The sequence below is a fragment of the Erpetoichthys calabaricus genome, chromosome 5 (assembly GCF_900747795.2).
Source record: "Erpetoichthys calabaricus chromosome 5, fErpCal1.3, whole genome shotgun sequence".
Taxonomy (NCBI): Eukaryota; Metazoa; Chordata; class Cladistia; order Polypteriformes; family Polypteridae; genus Erpetoichthys; species Erpetoichthys calabaricus.
In genome coordinates, this window is record NC_041398.2 from 26,692,342 (window position 1) to 26,712,223 (window position 19,882).

The 19,882-nt window shown below is 37.5% G+C and overlaps 1 protein-coding gene across 2 annotated transcripts in view; it reads left to right on the forward strand.

The window, feature by feature from the left end:
* LOC114652452 (NACHT, LRR and PYD domains-containing protein 3-like) overlaps positions 1 to 19,882 on the forward strand; it is a 39,398-nt gene that overhangs the window by 3,182 nt on the left and 16,334 nt on the right. For both annotated transcript variants that reach the window (XM_051927393.1, XM_028802832.2), the window contains exons 2-5: positions 300 to 563; positions 3,614 to 3,649; positions 6,237 to 7,902; positions 19,458 to 19,613. In XM_051927393.1, the coding sequence (XP_051783353.1) occupies positions 302 to 563; positions 3,614 to 3,649; positions 6,237 to 7,902; positions 19,458 to 19,613 (2,120 nt within the window). In that variant the 5' untranslated portion in view covers positions 300 to 301. The remainder of the gene's footprint in view (positions 1 to 299; positions 564 to 3,613; positions 3,650 to 6,236; positions 7,903 to 19,457; positions 19,614 to 19,882) is intronic.

Genomic DNA, 19,882 nt, shown 5'->3' on the forward strand with positions numbered 1-19,882 from the left:
TTAGAGGTGAATCTTTTTGTCTATGACTTTATAAAGCCATGACATTTCTCACTGAATAGACCTCATCAGTTTAACTAAATCACAATGCAGAGAAGCTGACTTTGAGTTTTGAAGGAATCATAAGATAGCAGGATCAGGATTGTCTAGAAGCAAGAATGAAAGGGAATTAAGATCAGCTCTAGAGTTGTGTGCAGCATCCATCAGTGTGGTGGAATGAAACATGTTGGGTTAGGAGCAGATTGGCTCCTACCAGATAGTTGGCACAATAAACTCATTTTAACCCATGAATTCTTTTCTAGAAATGGAGGACCTCAAAGATTGCCTTTTAAGTGTGATGGAAGAGCTGACAAAAGAAGAGCTCAAGCGCTTTATAAATAAGCTTGACACAGCAGAAAGGAGACACCAATGTCAGCACATCCCTTTGGGCAGACTGGAGCGTACAGGGAATGACATAGGAGATATTGCACATCTCATGGTTGGTCACTATGGACACAAAGCTACAAATGTAACATTGGATACCCTAGAGGGAATTGGAAGGAAAGACCTTTTGAAGAGATTTGGAGGTAAGACCACACAAAAATATCAGAAAATAATGAGAACAGCTACAAGAGCAAAACTGAGAAATGCCATCAATAACTCATTCTTTCATTTGTTTTACAAATTGCTTAATTCATGGGGCTTAAGATTTCAAAACTACAGGGATCATTGGTTTCAGTATTCAGTATCAATCGTGAATGCTGAAAAAAACATAGGGCATACTTGAGCACACACACACACACACACACTCATATCAGGCCCTTCTTTGCATTGTGGAAGAAAACTCTCTCTCTCTCTCTCTATCACTCATTCAGCTCTCCACTGTTTCTGCCAACAGTTTAACCCTTGCACCAACTCACCTACCAACTCAAGCATCAACATGTTTCTGGCTTGAGGGACCTTTAACACCCTTCTTTAGATCACTTATGGATTTGGCCAGTCCTGGAATTACCTTCCAGATAAAGGAAGGTCAATCAATCCTTGAGGCTGCTAAACTCTAGTTGTTTGGTGAATCCCATAAAAGCAGTAAACCTCTAAACTGTTTGTAAGTATTGGAGGCCTCTTGAATTTTTTTCCATTCAGGGTCTGCATGGTGCCAACTAACAGGCTGACGTGCAAACCTGTGACAAGTTCCATTGGAGGTAACATTTTCAAGGCCAAAATGGCCTCACTTAGATGCTGAGGAAATGGGCTGTCCTCCATTAGCACTTCTTATGATTTCCTGCTATTTAGTATCCCAATGGAACATATTACTTTCCTCTTATGTCAGAATTCATGTGGCTTCTGATGTTGTGACCCATGATGTCATCAACATAAAGCTAATAAAGATATTATCATGCTATGCTTGATGTCTAAGATCTTGGATATGTGTTGGCAAGCTTTTTGCTGCAATTAGTTCAACATAATTTAAGGAATCAGGAGTTTGTATATTTTCTGATGAGGATTTCTGCATAGGGCGGCACGGTGGCGCAGTGGTAGCGCTGCTGCCTCGCAGTTAGGAGACCCGGGTTCGCTTCCCGGGTCCACCCTGCGTGGAGTTTGCATGTTATCCCCGTGTCTGCGTGGGTTTCCTCCGGGCGCTCCGGTTTCCTCCCACAGTCCAAAGACATGCAGGTTAGGTGGATTGGCGATTCTAAATTGGCCCTAGTGTGTGCTTGGTGTGTGGGTGTGTTTGTGTGTGTCCTGCGGTGGGTTGGCACCCTGCCCGGGATTGGTTCCCTGCCTTGTGCCCTGTGTTGGCTGGGATTGGCTCCAGCAGACCCCCGTGACCCTGTGTTCGGATTCAGCGGGTTGGAAAATGGATGGATGGATGGATTTCTGCATAGCATTTTTAGTTTTGCTTATTTTTTGATCTTTCATCTCCTGGTCCTTGTCCTTTCATCTGCAATTATTTTATCAGGCTGAATAACTGTTAGACTAACCTGAAAAAAAGCAACCACCAGCAGGACAATGTGGTGCTCGCAAAACCTTACTTCACCCCCTGACTCTAAATGTCAAGATTGACATTTTCTATTATTTTTCCTGATTTCTCTGTTTGTAATGTTTTTGGGTGGTTTCATATTCAGAGAATCCACTTCTATCATTAGTTTCTTGAATAAAAATGTTATTTGTGATTTTTTTGTGTCAGTTTTGATTTGTTTTGTCAAGTGGTGCTGCTGTTTTGGGGTGCTTGCATCAAGTTTCTATGAAACAATCCCATAACATACTGGAATTAAATCACCGCTGTGCTGGCATAAAGGTCATCTGAGGTGTTTTTCAATATCCGAGATTGGAAAAAAACTCCTACTTTTTGCATCTGATCTTAGTGTTACTTTTGGTTGCTGACCTTTTGCATATTCCTTTTTGACTTTGATTTCTGGTTAGCATTTTGGGCTCTGTTGATTGTCTTTGTGACTTTGTTTTATGGACTTTTCTCCTGGTCTTTTCTCTTCAAAAACTTTAACTGACTTTCTCCAGTAAGCAAACTAACACATTCATGGGCATCTGCCTAATTTAACTAGCTCCTAAATGATCATTAGAATTCCAGAAAGGCAAGTGACAGCCTTAAATAAACATAGAAGAATGGGAGCACTAAGCAAAAAAACTGTGTAATAATATAAAGAAAAATAATGCAGAAAAGCATAGGTACAGATGGAAATATGCTTAGAAATAATAAAGAAATTAAATACCAAAATAATACAGTCTGGCTTTTCATAAAAAATTAGATGAACTACAAAATGATGTTTACAAATGCAAATATTGCTCATTGCCGTTTTTACATTTATATTATTTGTTTGTACACAAATGGAAAAATGTGGCAGCATAATATGTGATTCTGACATTACAGGATTAGGTCTGAATGCCTATGTGGTCAAACTCTTTGTTGAGTTTACATGTTATCTGCTACATTGTGTGTGTGTGTGTTTTCTACAGTTACTCTGGTTTTCATACCTGCACTCCAAACATCTGTGTGTTAAGTTAATTATCCACTGTAAGCTGTTCTCACCTTGTTAGAGATAGATAGATAGATAGATAGATAGATAGATAGATAGATAGATAGATAGATAGATAGATAGATAGATAGATAGATAGATAGATAGATAGATAAACTTTAAATAAGTAGGTTCCAAAACTTTAGCAAAACTTATTTCCTCAAAAATAACAAAATTAAAACATACTGGTATTTAAAAAAAATACTTGCTTTGTGTCAACTCTGTTACACAAATTTTATGACAAAATCTTGAAGAAAATCTACACCTCTTTCTTCGGGTCTACAAAGAACAACCAATCAAAGGGTGATTAAAAAATTAAATTGGAAGGCAAGACTAAGATTGGGGCCAGTGACTCTCATCATCAGCAATAATGCTCTGGTCCACATGCTTATTGTGTAATTGTGGGAAACATTTGAGAGGATGTAGTGAAGAAGAAAGACATCAATCTTACACAACTCAAGATTCAAATAGCTAAATGACTGAAGTAAAAACTATGCAACATTAGGAGTAAATAATACCTTCATTATGTAATATTTCATTTTTTTTTTTTTCAAAAATAACGGATCAGTTTGCTGTTACAGTGATAATTTCATTCTTTCTTTTAGATGCATGTAGAGTGCCTGAAGGAAGACAAGAAACAGGTATGTAGTTAATTAATGGAAACTGTTAGGATGTGCAGTTTTTAAAATTTATTCGAACATGTTTTGAACATTGTGATCTCTTGTGTTTTTAGTGTCATTTTCGTTTTTCTCATTTTTCATTGCTACACTTATAACATCATTCAGTACTGGCATCACTCTAGTCACTGGGGACACTTCCTGCTCGTGACAATTGGTGATGTATTCGATGTCAAGTTATTTAAGAACAAGAAGTTGTCATTTGTCCATCTGTACTTCAAAAAAACGAAAAGGAACTCTTTTCTTGCTCTCTACGTAAAAACATAAGATTTTTAACTTTCCAACTTTGCTAGTTCTCAACTGCACTCACACAGTACATGGTCATGGCCATCTTCTCTATGATAAGCTAAGACATACAAGCAGGTACAGACCATATATCATCATCATCATCATCATCATTAATTTAACTAAAAATGTTGGCCTCACAAAAACAGGGAAAATAGTCTCTTGATAAGAAATCTAGGAAATAGGAAATGAGCCAATTTCTTGACCATTTATAAGTTTCAAAGTAGGAACTGATCTGGGCAAAAGAAAACCAAAAGATGGATGAAGTTGCTGGATACCTGCTTGATGTTAAAACAGAAATAGAGAGAAAGACAGGCAGAAAGGAGCATGATGTGATGGTTGCTGTGTTTTTATCATTTTATTATTTCATTCAAATGTTTACAGAAATTACTCTAATATGCTGCGCAATTTCGCTAAATACCCTACTCTTGTCTGTCCTTATTGTTGCATACAATAAGAGAACGTACAGGTGCAGCTTGTCTCAGAAAGACATTTATTTCCAAACCACTAATCCCGCCAAAAACTCACCCTCTAACCCCAAACACTTTATGGCAAACAAGAACACATTGTCGTAAAATATACATATTGCAAACATAACACTTATCTGTCATCAAACCTCATCTCATCTCATCCCATCCCATTAATCGCTTCTCCTTTTGAAGGTCGAGGTGGCAGCTGGTCAAGATGGTTAGTCCATATGCTCTGTCTCCAGCTACCAATTCCAGTTCTTCCTGGGGAATTCCCAGTCATTCCCAAGCCAGCCAAGAGATGTAATTCCTCCAGCATATTCTGGGTTTGCCAGCCAGTGGCACTTACCTATAGCAGCTCTAGAGAGAGGAGCCTGTGGTGAATATTTATGATATGCCCAAACCACCTCTGCTGGCTCCTCTCAATAAAGAAAAGCAGTTCCTCTACTCTGAGGCTCTCCTGAATTCACATTCTATTCTGGAATTTTAGCCCAGCGGCACTGTGAAGAATCCTCATTTCTGCAACATCTACTTGTGATCTCATTCTTTCAGTTATTAAATACAGCTCATGGCCATAATTTGAGGACAGGGGTGGAGATGGAAGTGTAATCAGAGGGTTTTCTCTCAGCTTCAAAAAAATGAAACCAGTACAATGCCCACTGAACAGCCATTGCTGCCCCAATCCACATACCCTTCTTCTCGAGATACTACAAACTCCACCACTAAAAGTGAAAAACTGCCCCTAGTGCTTTTCTCTGTAAGTAGAAAATTATAGAAAGTATCATCTGTTTTGCATGAAAGGGAACACAAAAAATACATCTGATACTGGCATTTTGCCATGAAAATTACGTTTATTTAGGCAGATAAGATAATATTATATAAAAATTTGCTTAATTGTTGTTCTATCTTTATACATAATCTTCATTTGGATCTTGATCTTTGTTTGTCCGTGAATTCCGCGCATGTGTAGACCACCTTCCAGTTTAGTACGTTGTTGTTACTCACGGATGTCAACAATGTGCCAGAATAACGAAAGGGGTGGTGGACAGTGTTACGCTGGTTAGCTCCCGAGGCCTGGTTAGAGAATGAAATTGCCGAAGATAAAAGGTACGTGCCTACGTAACATATGAATGAAAGAAAGACGGTGGGTAAAATGAATGACAACGTAACAGCACGTTCCGGAAATTATTATTGTTATGTTGTAGCCGGCGAGTGCTGTGCGTCTCACAGTTGTACCGTGGCTTGCTCACATGTCAGTGAAGTGATCCCTATTTATCCTTTAAAGAGCCTGGATACCTATGTGTCCCCCTTTTATAACCATTGCTTCGTGTATATTGCCTTACTCTTTGGATTGCCACAAAGCAACCTGCGAGATTGGAGAAAGGTTGAGAAGAGATCGTGAGAGGAAACGACAGCGTCGTGAAAACGAGACAGACTGTGAACGGAGAGAAGCAGAAATGCTCCTACACCACCACATAATTACTATTCGGACAGTGATTCCGAGTAGGCCGTTCCTATCGAATCAATGTCCAAGGGTTTTCTTTTGTAATTTTGTTTCCCTTATAAAAAATCATAATGCTATCCGACGAAGGGCCCAGTTCATGACTGGCAGCCGCGTTTAAACAGGGAGCCCTTCACAGACAACTTTAACATGCGCAACATAGTTGGGCGCACATGGCTATTGTTTATGTAATATTTCACATTTTGGAAGACTGATTATCTATAGTGTCTGCACTAACAGTTTTCAATCTCTTAATTCTCTTAATCTCTCTAATTAACTGTTATATCCTTCTTTACAGATTACAAGAAGCTATACAAACAAGAAATAAAACGTCTCTATAAACAAATAAAAGAGTACAATTGCCTTCCATTTGAAAGAGTTGCATTTAACTCTCGGTACATCAAGCTAACCATCATTAACAAACGGCAGCAGTTACAAGAAAAACAAAGTGAGCTTGAAGCTATAGGCCACGATCATGTATGTCTGATGAAAAAGCACAAAGATTCCAAAATTACAATTAAGCATATCTTTTCTGATACTGAAAATGAAGATGAGCCAAAGACAGTGGTGATTCAAGGGCCAGCAGGAATAGGTAAGACATTCACTATACATAAAATCATGCTTGACTGGTCGTCAGATGAAATATTCCAAGACAGATTTGACTATGTGTTTCACCTGCGTTGTAGAGAACTGAAAATAAGTGATCATGAGAACCTGGATAACTTGATCAGTAGATGTTCCACTCATTTACAAGATGCAATAAAGGAAGTGTTGTCTAAGCCTGAACGTCTCCTGTTCATTTTTGATGGTTTTGATGAGCTCAGTTTCCCATCTAGTCAAGCCACGGCAAGAGAAAGTAGTGCAGTGACACTGTTACTAAAGAGGAAAATTATACCTGAAGCCTCCATGCTCATCACAACACGGCCCACTGCCTTAGAAGTGCTGGATACGGTTGTCAAAACTGATCAATACATTGAAATTGTTGGGTTTTTGGAAGATGAAATACAGAAATATTTTTTAAAAAGTTTTCAAGGCCAAGAAAAAGGTCTCCGCGTGTTTCAGATCATTAAGGGAAACTCTGTCATTCTCTCCCTGTGCTTTGTGCCAATGGTCTGCTGGATTATTTGCTTAATGATGAAAGAAAATGCTGAAGATGGTGAAGATCTTCTGACACATATATCGACTTCTTCACAGATATTGCTACATTTCATTCATACATTATTGCAGCACCACTGTGGCACTTCTGAAAAAGTTGATTTTCTTCAGAATGTTAGTAGACTGGCCTTCCAGGGAATTAAAGAGGGGAAGAAAATATTTACAGAGGAGGAACTCTGGGAAGTTTCAATCAGCGCAACTGGGAAAGAATCCACCTTTTTAAGCAAAACCTTTTTTAAGAGAGGCCCAAATGCTAAAGCTGTGTACCATTTCCTGCATTTAAGTGTCCAGGAACTTTTTGCTGCAATGTATTGTGCTTCTCAAGCATCCAGTGAGGAGACTGAAAAACTTCTTAATGATTCCTTGAAACCTGAGCATAGAAATCTCCTCCACGTGGTTCGCTTCCTGTTTGGCCTTATCAATGAGACATCACAGGAAATCCTCAAAGACTTGAAAATGTTTTCATTTAATCACATGAAAGTAACACTGCAGAGCTGGTTTTCAACAGCAGTGAAGTGGTATAAGGACAAATACCCAAAGGCTTCATACTGTGGGAAATCACAATTCCTCCTGCAGCTTATGCACTGCTTGTATGAAATGCAAGATGGAGAATTTGTTACACGTGCAATGAAATGGTTTCATCAGATTCGTCTCTCATGGTGTCATTTAAATAGAATTGATTGCCTGGTAGTGAAATACTGCATTGAGTACAGTGATTCTGTGCAATATCTTGATGTGTGGAACTGTAATCTGGATGATGAGAAACTAAAGATTCTTTGGGAGGTTCTTCCTAAATGTCAATTTGTCAGGTAAGTACCTAAAAGATGATTTGTAAAATAAGGACAATCAGCCTAATAAGAAGCTTGAGAAACAAGATAGGCCATTCAGTCCATCAATCTTGTTTGATTAGCTAATAGCTAAGTTGGCCTAATAACTCACCCAGATATTGTATGTTTGAAGAGATTTCAAGGCATCCACTTCAAGTGCAGGAATCAGATATGAGGGAGGGAGCCCTGCGATAGATTGGTGTCCTTGCACTGATTGTTGCTGGTCCAAGCTCCCCATCACCCTGATTTGAATCAAGCAGATCTAAGAATTGTATATTAAATTATGTGAGTTATATGTTTGTCACAGATTCCCATAACCTGCAAGGAAATGTTTCTAGGAATTTACATAAATATTAACTTTATTGATACCGTTCACAATTTTGGAGAGTTGCATTAGGTTCCCTTGTAATGGCCACTGTTTCAGATAAAAATGATACAATTACCTTAGCATGTTAGAGTAGGTCATGCCCTCTAGTCCACTTACATGCTTGGTTACACATCTCTGAACTGCTATTTCTTTTCTGTAGCACTGTTGCTCTGCTCGTAGGATATGACAGGTAGTTACTAAGAAGAATAGTGGATTAGGATATGAATAACAAAGTCAATAAATAAAGTGGAATTTGTTTCCAAGGAAGTACACTATAAAGTGTCAAAGACCTAAGAATATACAATTTGAGGTCAGAGTTAAAGTGTTTTAATTCTAATTTAGTCTTTCTATTGAGTTACTTTCCAATTGGTCAGTTAGAATTTATAAGTTAATTATATGTTAGTTTAAGGGTGGTAGTAATTGTCTTCATTATTTGGACCTTTTCAGTCAGGTGTGTGTAGGTGTTCTTAAGAGGCTATCACAAAAGAAATCCTGCATTTAATGTTTGCGTTTCAGATGACATCTTTCATTTGGCATTAGTGCGACAAAGAGCTCTGTCACCACAAACGGAAATTCATTTGAGCCTGCTAAATGCATAATCGTTTGTTCAGTAACACTCTGTGGGTGAACGCATGGGTGCTATGAATTGGAGACATAAATATGTTAAAAATGGTGTAAGCTTATCAAAAAAAAATGAAAGTATACCAAACTAGCTGCAAATATGTGCAAAACAGACAGATTCAAAACAAAGAACAGCACGGTCATTTTTCAAAAATCTTTTTTCATGTTATTAAACACTAAATTACGCTACCTCCAATTTTAAAAGAAAAAGCTATACCAAAAATAGAGGATTTGCTTTTACTTGAAAGAATATTTAGTCATATTCAAAACACACTAAATTAAAAACAAGTTCTGGTATGCATATAACCTCAATCAATATACTGAGTAACTTATTAGGAGTTTCTTAACACTACCTAGTCTGAGGGGCATCATAGAATATCCTTAAATAAATGAGAAGTCAAAATTCCAACAACATATAAAGCAAATACTGAAGGCATTTACATTAAATTCCCCCATAAAGAATGATGGAGACAGTCAATTACCCAACTTCAATTTAAAATAAAAAAAATGTTTCCTTGAGCACAAAGACTTCCACTATTGTTGCCAAGGCTTTATTGTGAATTAAAGCCTCACCCAAATTGTATATTTATATGGAATTTATCAATGTTAATGTGATGTAAGTAATTAGTAAATGTCAAAAATAAATTCACCTTAATAAAAGGATAAGTCTGTGAGTCTCTTAGTGTCTGCCCGGTTGCTGTGTCTCTGTCATTCCAAAAGATTAACACAGCTTTTATGAATCCCATACCAAATGGCACATAAAAGAAACATATGCATTGCATTTTTTTTTAACTTCGGCAACATTCTAATCTAATCTCATCTAATCTAATTTTTTCTAAATCTCTTAAAATTCTAATGATGAGTATAATGTGTCACACACGTGCGCATGGGAAACAGCTAAAGGGCCTAAATAATAGTAATTCTACGCCAGACCAGGGTGTGGCAGAGTGTGCTGACTGTCTCTCTCAGTCTCTTCCAGACCATTTCCAGGAAATACCACTTAATTCTGACACCACCGATGACATCACTTCTGGTTCTGGTGTCAACAATGATGTCACTTTTGGTCATGATGACATCATTTCCAGTTCCGGCTCCAGTGATGTCATTTCCCCTACTCTTACTGAAAAACGGCCATTTTGTCTCAAGGCCAGTCAGTTCTGTTTTGGACTCTGTTCTATTGTAGTGATGGGCGGAGTGAAGCCTCAGGAAGCATCAAAACATTTGAAGCAATTGTGTCCGAAATCGTATCGAAGCTTCGAAGTATTTGACACTCACCTCTCTAGTGACACCTCCTGGCCATTTTCATTACCATTACACAAACTCATGATCCACTTCAATGACGTCTGTTAAAACTCTATTGCTTTTACTTTTTCACTGCTACAGACTGGCAATGAAGAGAAGGGGTTCGTCAGCTGCTCTGCTGGTGGACACTAGCGGCTTCTAGTGTCTGAATGTCTAAATATATATATATATATATATATATATATATATATATATATATATATATAACTAACGCCGACAGGCGGAATGCACTATATGATAGCAAAAGTTAAAAAAATAAGACGCCTCACTCTTGTATCCCCGGCTCTTTCAATGAATATTCACTTTTACACTATCATTATTATTGTTTCTGTTATTAGTATTATAATTAACCCTCATCTTTTTTTGAGATCATTTAATAGCCTGATGTTTGGGGTTCCACAGCCATAATGTTGTAGTTAAAAAAAAAAAAAAAAACATAAACTGAAAACAAGCCTTGTTATTTATCCTTAAATGTTTTCCTTGTTCTGACTTAATTAAAACAGAGTACACGGAAAATAAAGATGTATCCCTGTACTTTGCCATGATATATGTAAGCACATTTGACAAAGAAAAGGTGAAATCCTTAAATCACAGATGTTATTATTCGATCAAGTATTGAGACATTTCATTTAGTAATACTTTACAATACTTTATGGAGCACAACAGTAACGAGTTCGCTACGAAGAAAAGACGTCAGCACCTTTGATTGTGGCTCAACTGACTATGTGGTTGCTTTTCAGATTCTGAGCGTAGTGCAAGCACGAGTTTGATACGAATTAAAGACTCATCAAAATTAATAATAATAAAAAAACGATTAGGAGTGAAATCTTTAGAATCAATTTTGTTCCTAAATAATTTTGAGAGATACTGTTGAAGGATCGCATAAGAGATCTGTTCGGGAATCATCCCCACTTAGAATCGCCATCAAAATGCGATGACTGATTGCAGACGGCAGCTCGTGTATTTACATTAATCCATGTTCTATTCGTTGCCATTTGTCATCCATGAATCACGTCATTGAATAAAGTGATAACAAACCCACGGTGGCAGATCAGGTTGAATTTGCTGTTCTGCACCAAACATTCAAAGGTGTCAATCCGGAGCACATCAGAGAGGCTGAGAGACACTACACAGATCAGTGATTGGTACACAGAAACACACAGGACACTCCAAGGTGAGCAGTGCACGTATCAAGGTTGGCATTAAAGATCCTCTTTAGTGCTGAGGCATCAAAAAGCAGCAGGATAAACACATCTGAACCTGCTGTCGAAAAAGCATTTGCCTTTACCAGCAGCATCCCTCCCTCGTGAACACATCTTCAAGGTCCGGATAGGCGATCAGTAAAAAGTTGTCTTAGTCACAGCACAGTACAATAATAAAACATCTCTTAAAACACATATGATAGTTGCCCAGTCTGTATCATTCCTATGCAATCTTCTAGTTACAGAGGCACAATCCGAGTCACTTACACATTTAACGTGTAGCCCCCCAACACTCAAAGTAAAAACATATTACACCTGATTAATTTAATATTAATATATTAAAAATTAATATTTTAATATATTAATATTTAAAAATTTAAACTGCTAACCACCATCAACAACCACAATAACAGTTGAAATTGTCACTCAAATAATTTGTTTTGTTATAAACATGAAACAAGATGCCCATTGATATATTTGATATATCTACACACACGTTTGATTTATCTTTACTAGGGGTGTGTGCAACTTGGCCGCCTTTGGCAATCCAACCCCACTTCAATAGCTTGCCTTGCTCGCTATCAGTCCACGGTGGAATTTGCTGTTAAATGAAAAAAAAGAAAAACAGACTCTTTTGGGTAACTCACATTGGATGGACGTGGGACCCGAACCCACACATGTCTTAGTTTGGGGTGGCAACGCCACCACTGCACCACTACTGTTTTCGGAGATCGATGTATAATGAGTCGAAGCACTAAGCAGACATGCACACTGGAATCGTCAAGCTTGGTTCAAAGCACCAAGCAGACATGCGCACTGGGTTGACACACGGTTCGAAGCACTGAGCAGACATGCGCACTGGGATTGCATCGTGACATGTGGTTCGAAGCACCAAGCAGACAAGCGCACTGGGATTGTATTGTGACACGCGGTTTGAATCTGATTTGAATCATGATTGCATCATGACATGGTTCGAAGCACCGAGAAGACATGAGAACTGGTTACTGAACTGTCAAGGCGGTCGAAGAGGCGAGCAGTTAAAGGAGTCTCTGTGATGCCTCAACACACTTGAAGGCATTGAGCTCTATATTTCTGAGAGTCTATCTGACACTTAACTCTCTAGTTATATTTTGTAATTTGTATTGACATTACACACTTCAGTTGATATAGTTAAGTGACGTACTGAAACGACAATTCAGGTAGTTGCTGAGAATTCATTATTGTTATTGTGGATTGCTGTGATTTCCTTTGTCTGAAACATACTGTCAAAGATATATTGTCATATATCAACTTTATATATTGTAACAGTAGGGGGCGCTAGTGCTCCCTTGGACCTTCAGGTTCCACGCCAAACACCAGGTAAAAGTCCAAGACTTTTTATTTTTATAATAATAACGTGCACTAAGCACCCTCCACTCCACACTACACATACAAAGCTCAATAATCAATAATCAATACAATATTCTCAATCCTCCTCTCCCAGACACTTAGCCACCCTACCTCCCAGCTCAGCTCACTCGTCTAGTGTTTCCCACAGTCCTTTATAGTCCATGACCCGGAAGTGCTCCTGAACCCTTGTCCATGTGACTCGTTAGCACTTCTGGGTCGGATGAAAACTCTCCTTCTTCATCCCGTAAGTACGTCGTTTTCTCTGTTACAGTAATTAAGACGCACTTCCGGGTTATAGGGCACATGTAAGTCCTTGAGCCTCCCTGCAGCGTCCTCTGGTGGGCCCCACGGTGTGCAACAGAGTCAGGAATAAAAACTCCATTGTCCATGATTCCCTGCTGGTCTTTGGGGCACTTCCATGCTACAGGGAGGGCTCCATCTAGTGGCCTGGGGGTATTGGCCGGGATGAACGACTGGCCATCTCCCACAATATATACAGTGGGTATGGAAAGTATTCAGACCCCCTTCAATTTTTCACTCTTTGTCATATTGCAGCCAATTGCTAAAATCATTTAAATTAATTTTTCCCTCATTAATGTACACACAGCACCCCATATTGACAGAGAAAAAAAAGAATTTTTGAAATTGTTGCAGATTTATTAAAAAAGAAAAACTGAAATATCACATGGTCCTAAGTATTCAGACCCTTTGCTCAGTATTTAGTAGAAGCACCCTTTTGAGCTAATACAGCCATGAGTCTTCTTGGGAAAGATGCAACAAGTGTTTCACACCTGGATTTGGGGATCCTCTGCCATTCCTCCTTGCAGATCCTCTCCAGTTCTGTCAGGTTGGATGGTAAACATTGGTGGACAGCCATTTTTAGGTCTCTCCAGAGATGCTCAATTGGGTTTAAGTCAGGGCTCTAGCTGGGCCATTCAAGAACAGTCACAGAGTTGTTGTGAAGCCACTCCTTCGTTATTTTAGCTGTGTGCTTAGGGTCATTGTCTTGTACATGTACCATTTAATTATACTCACTGAAAACAATTCAGTGTTTAAGGAAATTACAGCACATTGTCTGGTGGGGAAGTAAAGTTTGCTTTTGTGGTGTATGGTGTCCTACAGGTGTGCCAGCTTATCGAATACAACCCACCATAAATCAGCTTCCATAACCTCAAAAAACATTCAAAACTGCTAACTTTGTTTAAGACTTTTTCCCTACTGTTCAAAGGTGTGGAGTTCACTAGGAACAATATGATAAAAGGGTGTGTGTCCTTATGCAAATATCATAACTTCGGTGTTACTGAAACAGCACTTCACCGTTTTACATTTTACAGTTGTTTACCGTCGCTATTTAACAGTTTCACACTGTAAAATTAACAGAGATTTTTTCAGTGTAATTGTATATGTATCAGTAAATGGTATATAGCATATTTTGAAGGTAGAAAAATATCGATTTTACAGAATTTGGCTGTAAAAAATAATGAAATGTATTGTTTAAGATATACAGGTAATTATTCAGTAGAACATAAGGTAACTTTCCTTTTTTTCAGAAAAAGGTATTTTACTTTCACCATTTACAGCATTTTTACCATTAAATTTACTGACATTTTTTACAGTGTATGGGAACAAGTAACAGTAACATGCCATTTTAAGGTGTCTCAAACATTAGTAACATAGTTGTACAGATTATTGGTAAATGAGTGATAACTGGTAATGAAATTAGCAGGAGCACAGAGTAATTAATTTAGACCACTTTGCAGAGATCTGTTGATCACTGCTTTTCTTTTCTAATGCTGAGACACTTGTCCTTGTTTGTGTTACATCCCTCATCGACTAATGTAACTCCTTACTGGCAGGTGTTTCTTCTAATATATTATCACATCTCCAGTTGATTCAAAACTCTGCTGCAAGACTCCTAACATGAACCAGTAACACCGAGCACATCACACCCATCCTGATTTGCCTCCACTGGCTCCCTGTGTCTTACAGGATTGAATATAAAATTATATTAATAACCTACAAAGATTTAAATGGCCTCACACTGGACTACATCAGTGACCTTCTCTATCACTCTGCACCTGTTCGCCTACTAAGGTCCTCTGATTCTGGCCATCTTGTTGTGCCCCACACTAACCTGCACTCTATTAAAATTAACAGATACCGCTATCCTCTATCCAAACTTTTAGCTTTCAGCTGGAAGAGGGGACTGTATCTAAACATGGCTCACAGTGTACCTCTATCTCGGATTCAGCTGTAATCTCATATCTGCCTGTTTCTTCCTCTGACTCTGATCCTCAGGCTAACGGACTATTACCATCAACTGTCCAAAAATTCCACTCTACTCCAGCACATAGGAGTCCTGAATGGATGGATCTGCAGCAGGTAAACATGCCGTCTCCAATGGGTGCCTCTATCCAGACTCCTACACCTGATCAGGCTGTCTCTGATAATAATCTAAAAATTACAATTAGGAATATGAGATCTAGATGCACATCCCATAAAGGCCAAAATGACAGAGGCTATTGTTAAAAATCTTGAAGGGGATAAGGTGATGAGTGGTCATAATAAAAGATAAAACGTCTTATCAGGCCAGATCTGATACCCCTCAATGTGTAAATAAATACAATACAATATCAGATTGGCAACCTAATTTTACAAAAACTAGATTATTAATCGCAGACTGTGAAATTGGATAACATACACATTCATAAAACTGTGAAACAAGTCATTTTCTCATTGGATATACTGAATTGTACTGAACATGCACCAATGGGTTTGGTCAAAGAATTGAAGATCATTGCACAAAGGGTATTTCCATATGCAAAGGTCTTCTTCACCCAAATCCCACCATATCAGTCTAAGTCCAATATCAAATTAATGCAAAATATCCTCGATTTTAACCAATTTATCATAACCTGACAGTATGCACTTTGCAACCCATATTTTAAAATACAGAGACAGACGGATCAGAGAATATCACTTTCCTGTGAGTCGGGGCAGGCACTTGTTGGATACTGGAGGACTGCTGTACTTCAATACCTTTAGGGATGATTTTATTAGTTTTAACTTATTTAATATATTTATATGAATGTCTGCCCCTTACCCCTACCCCTTATCCTAAAGTCAGCGGGGTAAGTTCCTAAGGTTAAGATTTCCCTTTTGGGGCTTTTTATTTTAACTAGGCCCTGATGTTAAGATCCACTTTTGGGGCCAGTTGGAATGAAGTATATAGATCATCTTACCTCTAGCCCTAACCCTTATCTTAAAGTCTTTGGGGTGGGGCCCTAAGGTTAAAATTCGCCTTTGGGCTTTTAATTTAACTGGGCCCTGATGTTAAGATCTCTTCTTAGGACCAGTTGAATTAATATAAAAACTATATAGATCATCTTACCCCTCGCCACACGCCTAATCTTAAATAGTAATCCTGTGGTGAATTTGAGATGCCCTATCCTTCCCTATACCCCTAACCCTAAAATTATAAAGCTCCTTTCCTAAATGTAATAATAATTTCTCTAGTTTTTTATCCCTAATTTGATTATTTATTTATAAGTTTATAATCTTTAACTAATTTATTGGGGTTTGGTTGTGGTTTTTATCTATTTATTAACAGTTCAGATGTAGCTCTTTTTATGTTTTCTCTAAAAATAATTTTTATAGCAATGTTTTACATTTTTCAATAGGGGGTGCTATTTGCACCCCAAATTACTTTTGATGGTTTATTGCAATAAAAATATATATTTTTAGAAATGTTTTCTTAAAATCATGCTCATTAAATACGTCTTAACTGTTTTTATGGATTTTACCATAAATTAAACCTTTTTAAACGTTTATTTTTTTAAGGTGTAGAATAAGTTGGATAGGATTTTGGATAATTTTAAATTAATTTTATTAGTTGAACCAGTGTACCAGTGAACCTTCAATCTCATCTACCCTAACCTAACCTGCACTCTATGGGTGACAGCACCTTCAGCTGTACAGCACCCAGACTTTGGAACGACCTCTCAAAATTATTGAGATCAGCAGATTCTAATCATTCTTTTAAAAATCAACTGAAAACTCAATTGCTCAGGGAGGCTTTTACCTTACCCTGATATTCAGTTTAACCTCTTTGTCCAGATGTTCAAGAATGTTTGTGTTTTAACCACAAAATTATGTTTATTTGGGGTTTTCTTGTATTTTGTGTATTTTATTCTGGTTTATAGTCTCTTGTTCTGTTTCAATATTTTGTTTATCCTGTATTTATATTTATTAAGTGTTTAATATCTATGTTATTTTTATCCAATGGTGTAGATGCCCTGTTGTTCATTCTGAATGTGTGTGAAGGACTTTGAGCATAGAAAAGGTGCTATTTCAATAAAATGTATTATTATTATTATTATTATTATTATTATTATTATTATTACAGCCAAATTAAATCCACCTTGATTCAATGTCATGTAATAATAAAACATGAAAACTGCCAAAAGGTAAATAATTTTTAGAGGCGCTATATACACAACTCAATAATATAACTGAAATTTGGGTAATGCCATTCCTCAAACACATCACTTTGGGTCTTTGCAAAACTGTTTTATTTGTGTTCCAAATGAACAATGGGACAATCTATATATATAATTCACTAAGTCCATGGCAAGCAATCGCACGCAAGACAGAGCCACGCCCTCCAACTCACAGAGCCCCGCCCACCAACTCTAAGACCATGGGATACGCACGACAGAGCCCCGCCCGCCAACTCTAACCCTCCACCTACGTCCATTACCTTCACATTGTTTTCCTTTTATTTCTGATCCCATTCAACAACTATATGGCGACATCGACTTCTCAACTGTGACTCCGGAACAACTCAGTACTCGAGCTATATTAAGCATCACCAACGAAGACTCGCTACACCATAATGAACAAGTACTGAAACTTATCCCTACCGACGAAGTAACTTTCACCAGCGTTGACTCCATCTTCACAGACGATCCCGCAGATCAAGTTTCATTCCCTGAAGAATTTCTTAGCAGTCTTACTCCCACTAGCATGCCTCCGCATAAACTCAAAATTAAAATAGGTTCAGTCGTCATACTTCTCAGAAACCTCATGCCAGCAAGAAGTCTCTGTGATGGCACTAGACTGACTGTTACCAGCATTCACCGCAATGTACTGGAGTGTAAAACTATCGCAGCTCCTACCTTATAAACTGTCCTTATTCCCCAGATATCCCTGACCCCATCAGATTCAAATTTGCCTTTTACTTTTACACACACACTGACAATTTCCTGTTACATTGGCCTTTGCAATGACAATTAATAAGCCACAGGGACAAACTTTCAAAACAATATGCCTGTACCTGCCAAAACCAGTTTTCAGTCATGGACAATTGTATGTTGCTCTCTCCAGAGTTCCATCTTTTCATTCACTCACAGTCGTATCCTCAAATCCACCCCATTTGGACAACTGTGTCGTTCAGGAAGTGTTCACCCATCAATAAATAATTATGCGGCGTATGCTATGCAGCGGGTTGGCTAGTTATATTTAATCTGCAAAGGATTTGATGATATATATATTAAAAAAAAACACTTTTACAAAAGATTGAGGGTCCAAAAAAAATCCACATCTAATTGCCAGGTCTTTAGGTCAATCAAATGAGTATATGCTAAAAACAGTATATCCCTTCCCTTGGATGAGACAGATTATCTTCATACATGCATTAAAACTAGTTAGGCAAATGGATGGATGAATGTTAACTTTCATTTTAGATTTAGGCAGCAGCCTTTCCTCCAACTATTCTTCACTGACGGCTAAAAACACTAAATGTATGACGACTCATGAGCCTTGGACTAGGGATATAATTCTTCACTTCTGTAATTATTAGTATTTTAGCATTTCTGTTTCTTGACTTGACATTATGACCAATATATAGCACTAAAAGCTAGAATTACTTTTTACGTCATTCAGTTGTAGTATTTCAGCTTCAAATTTATATTTGTAGTTTTTATGATTTAGCCTTTATTTGCTTAGAACATTTTCAAAGGAATTTTTCTAACATAAAATCCTACTTTGTGAATATTGTCTGATTACAATGAGTAAATAAATACATTCATTTTATTTATAAGGCACTTTACATTTGTAGTCAAATAATACTTTACATTTGATAGAATTGGAATCACAAATTCTATTTAGAGTAGAATACAATGATTTTGTTTTTCCACTGACAATACTTATGACTAACTACACTGAATCTGGAATGCTTTGTATAAATAAAAGTTGTATTTCTAGATGTGGTGCTGTTAAGGGCTGATGAAGGTAGCCTGCTAATTTCACTTTACCAACAGTCTGGCCTCAGTTCTTTCTTGGGTTTTCAGTGTCCTTCACATAGACTGTAGTGAAGAACACAGCGACGGTTATTCCAATATGTTGGCCAGTCGCTCAATCTATTTAATAAGAAAAAATGTGATGCTTTTTGTCCTGCCCTCACTACTTGCTCCTCCTTCCTTTTTAAAAATCAGTAAAACTTTATAAATACTATAATATGGACTACTGCTTAGAAGATAATATTTCAAACTATTTTAGTTTAGGGAATTTCTGCATTTCTGGTTTTTCTTCCATTTTGGCTCAGTATGCCTAGTTTTGAGTTAAACACTTTATTTTAATATGTCTCCTTGTCCCAGGTTAGGGGTTGAGAAGCTTTCTAAAAGGACAATGGAACTCTTCTGCGAAAACCTTGCATTGAAGGAAAGGGATCAGTACATACATATAATCATAAGCGAAAAAGAAGACGTGCTCAGTTTTTTACTTGAAGCCACAGCACGTGTCCATGAATCCAGGTAATCCAGCTCCAAGATTGTGTTTCATTGGTATGGAGTCTGTATTTATTAGGTTTCCTTTATTTGTACTTCATTTAAGCTGATATAAATACCACCTTTAATCATCATCATGTTACTTTCATTTTGTTTTTATTTCTCCTCAAAAAGTGTTGTTTGTGTGAAAAAGAATAAAGTGTTGCTTTACACTTGGAGAAAAGTGTTATCATATTGTTTGTTAAATAATTTGTGTAAAGGAAATGTTTATTGTTTAAGTAAAGAAACTAACATTA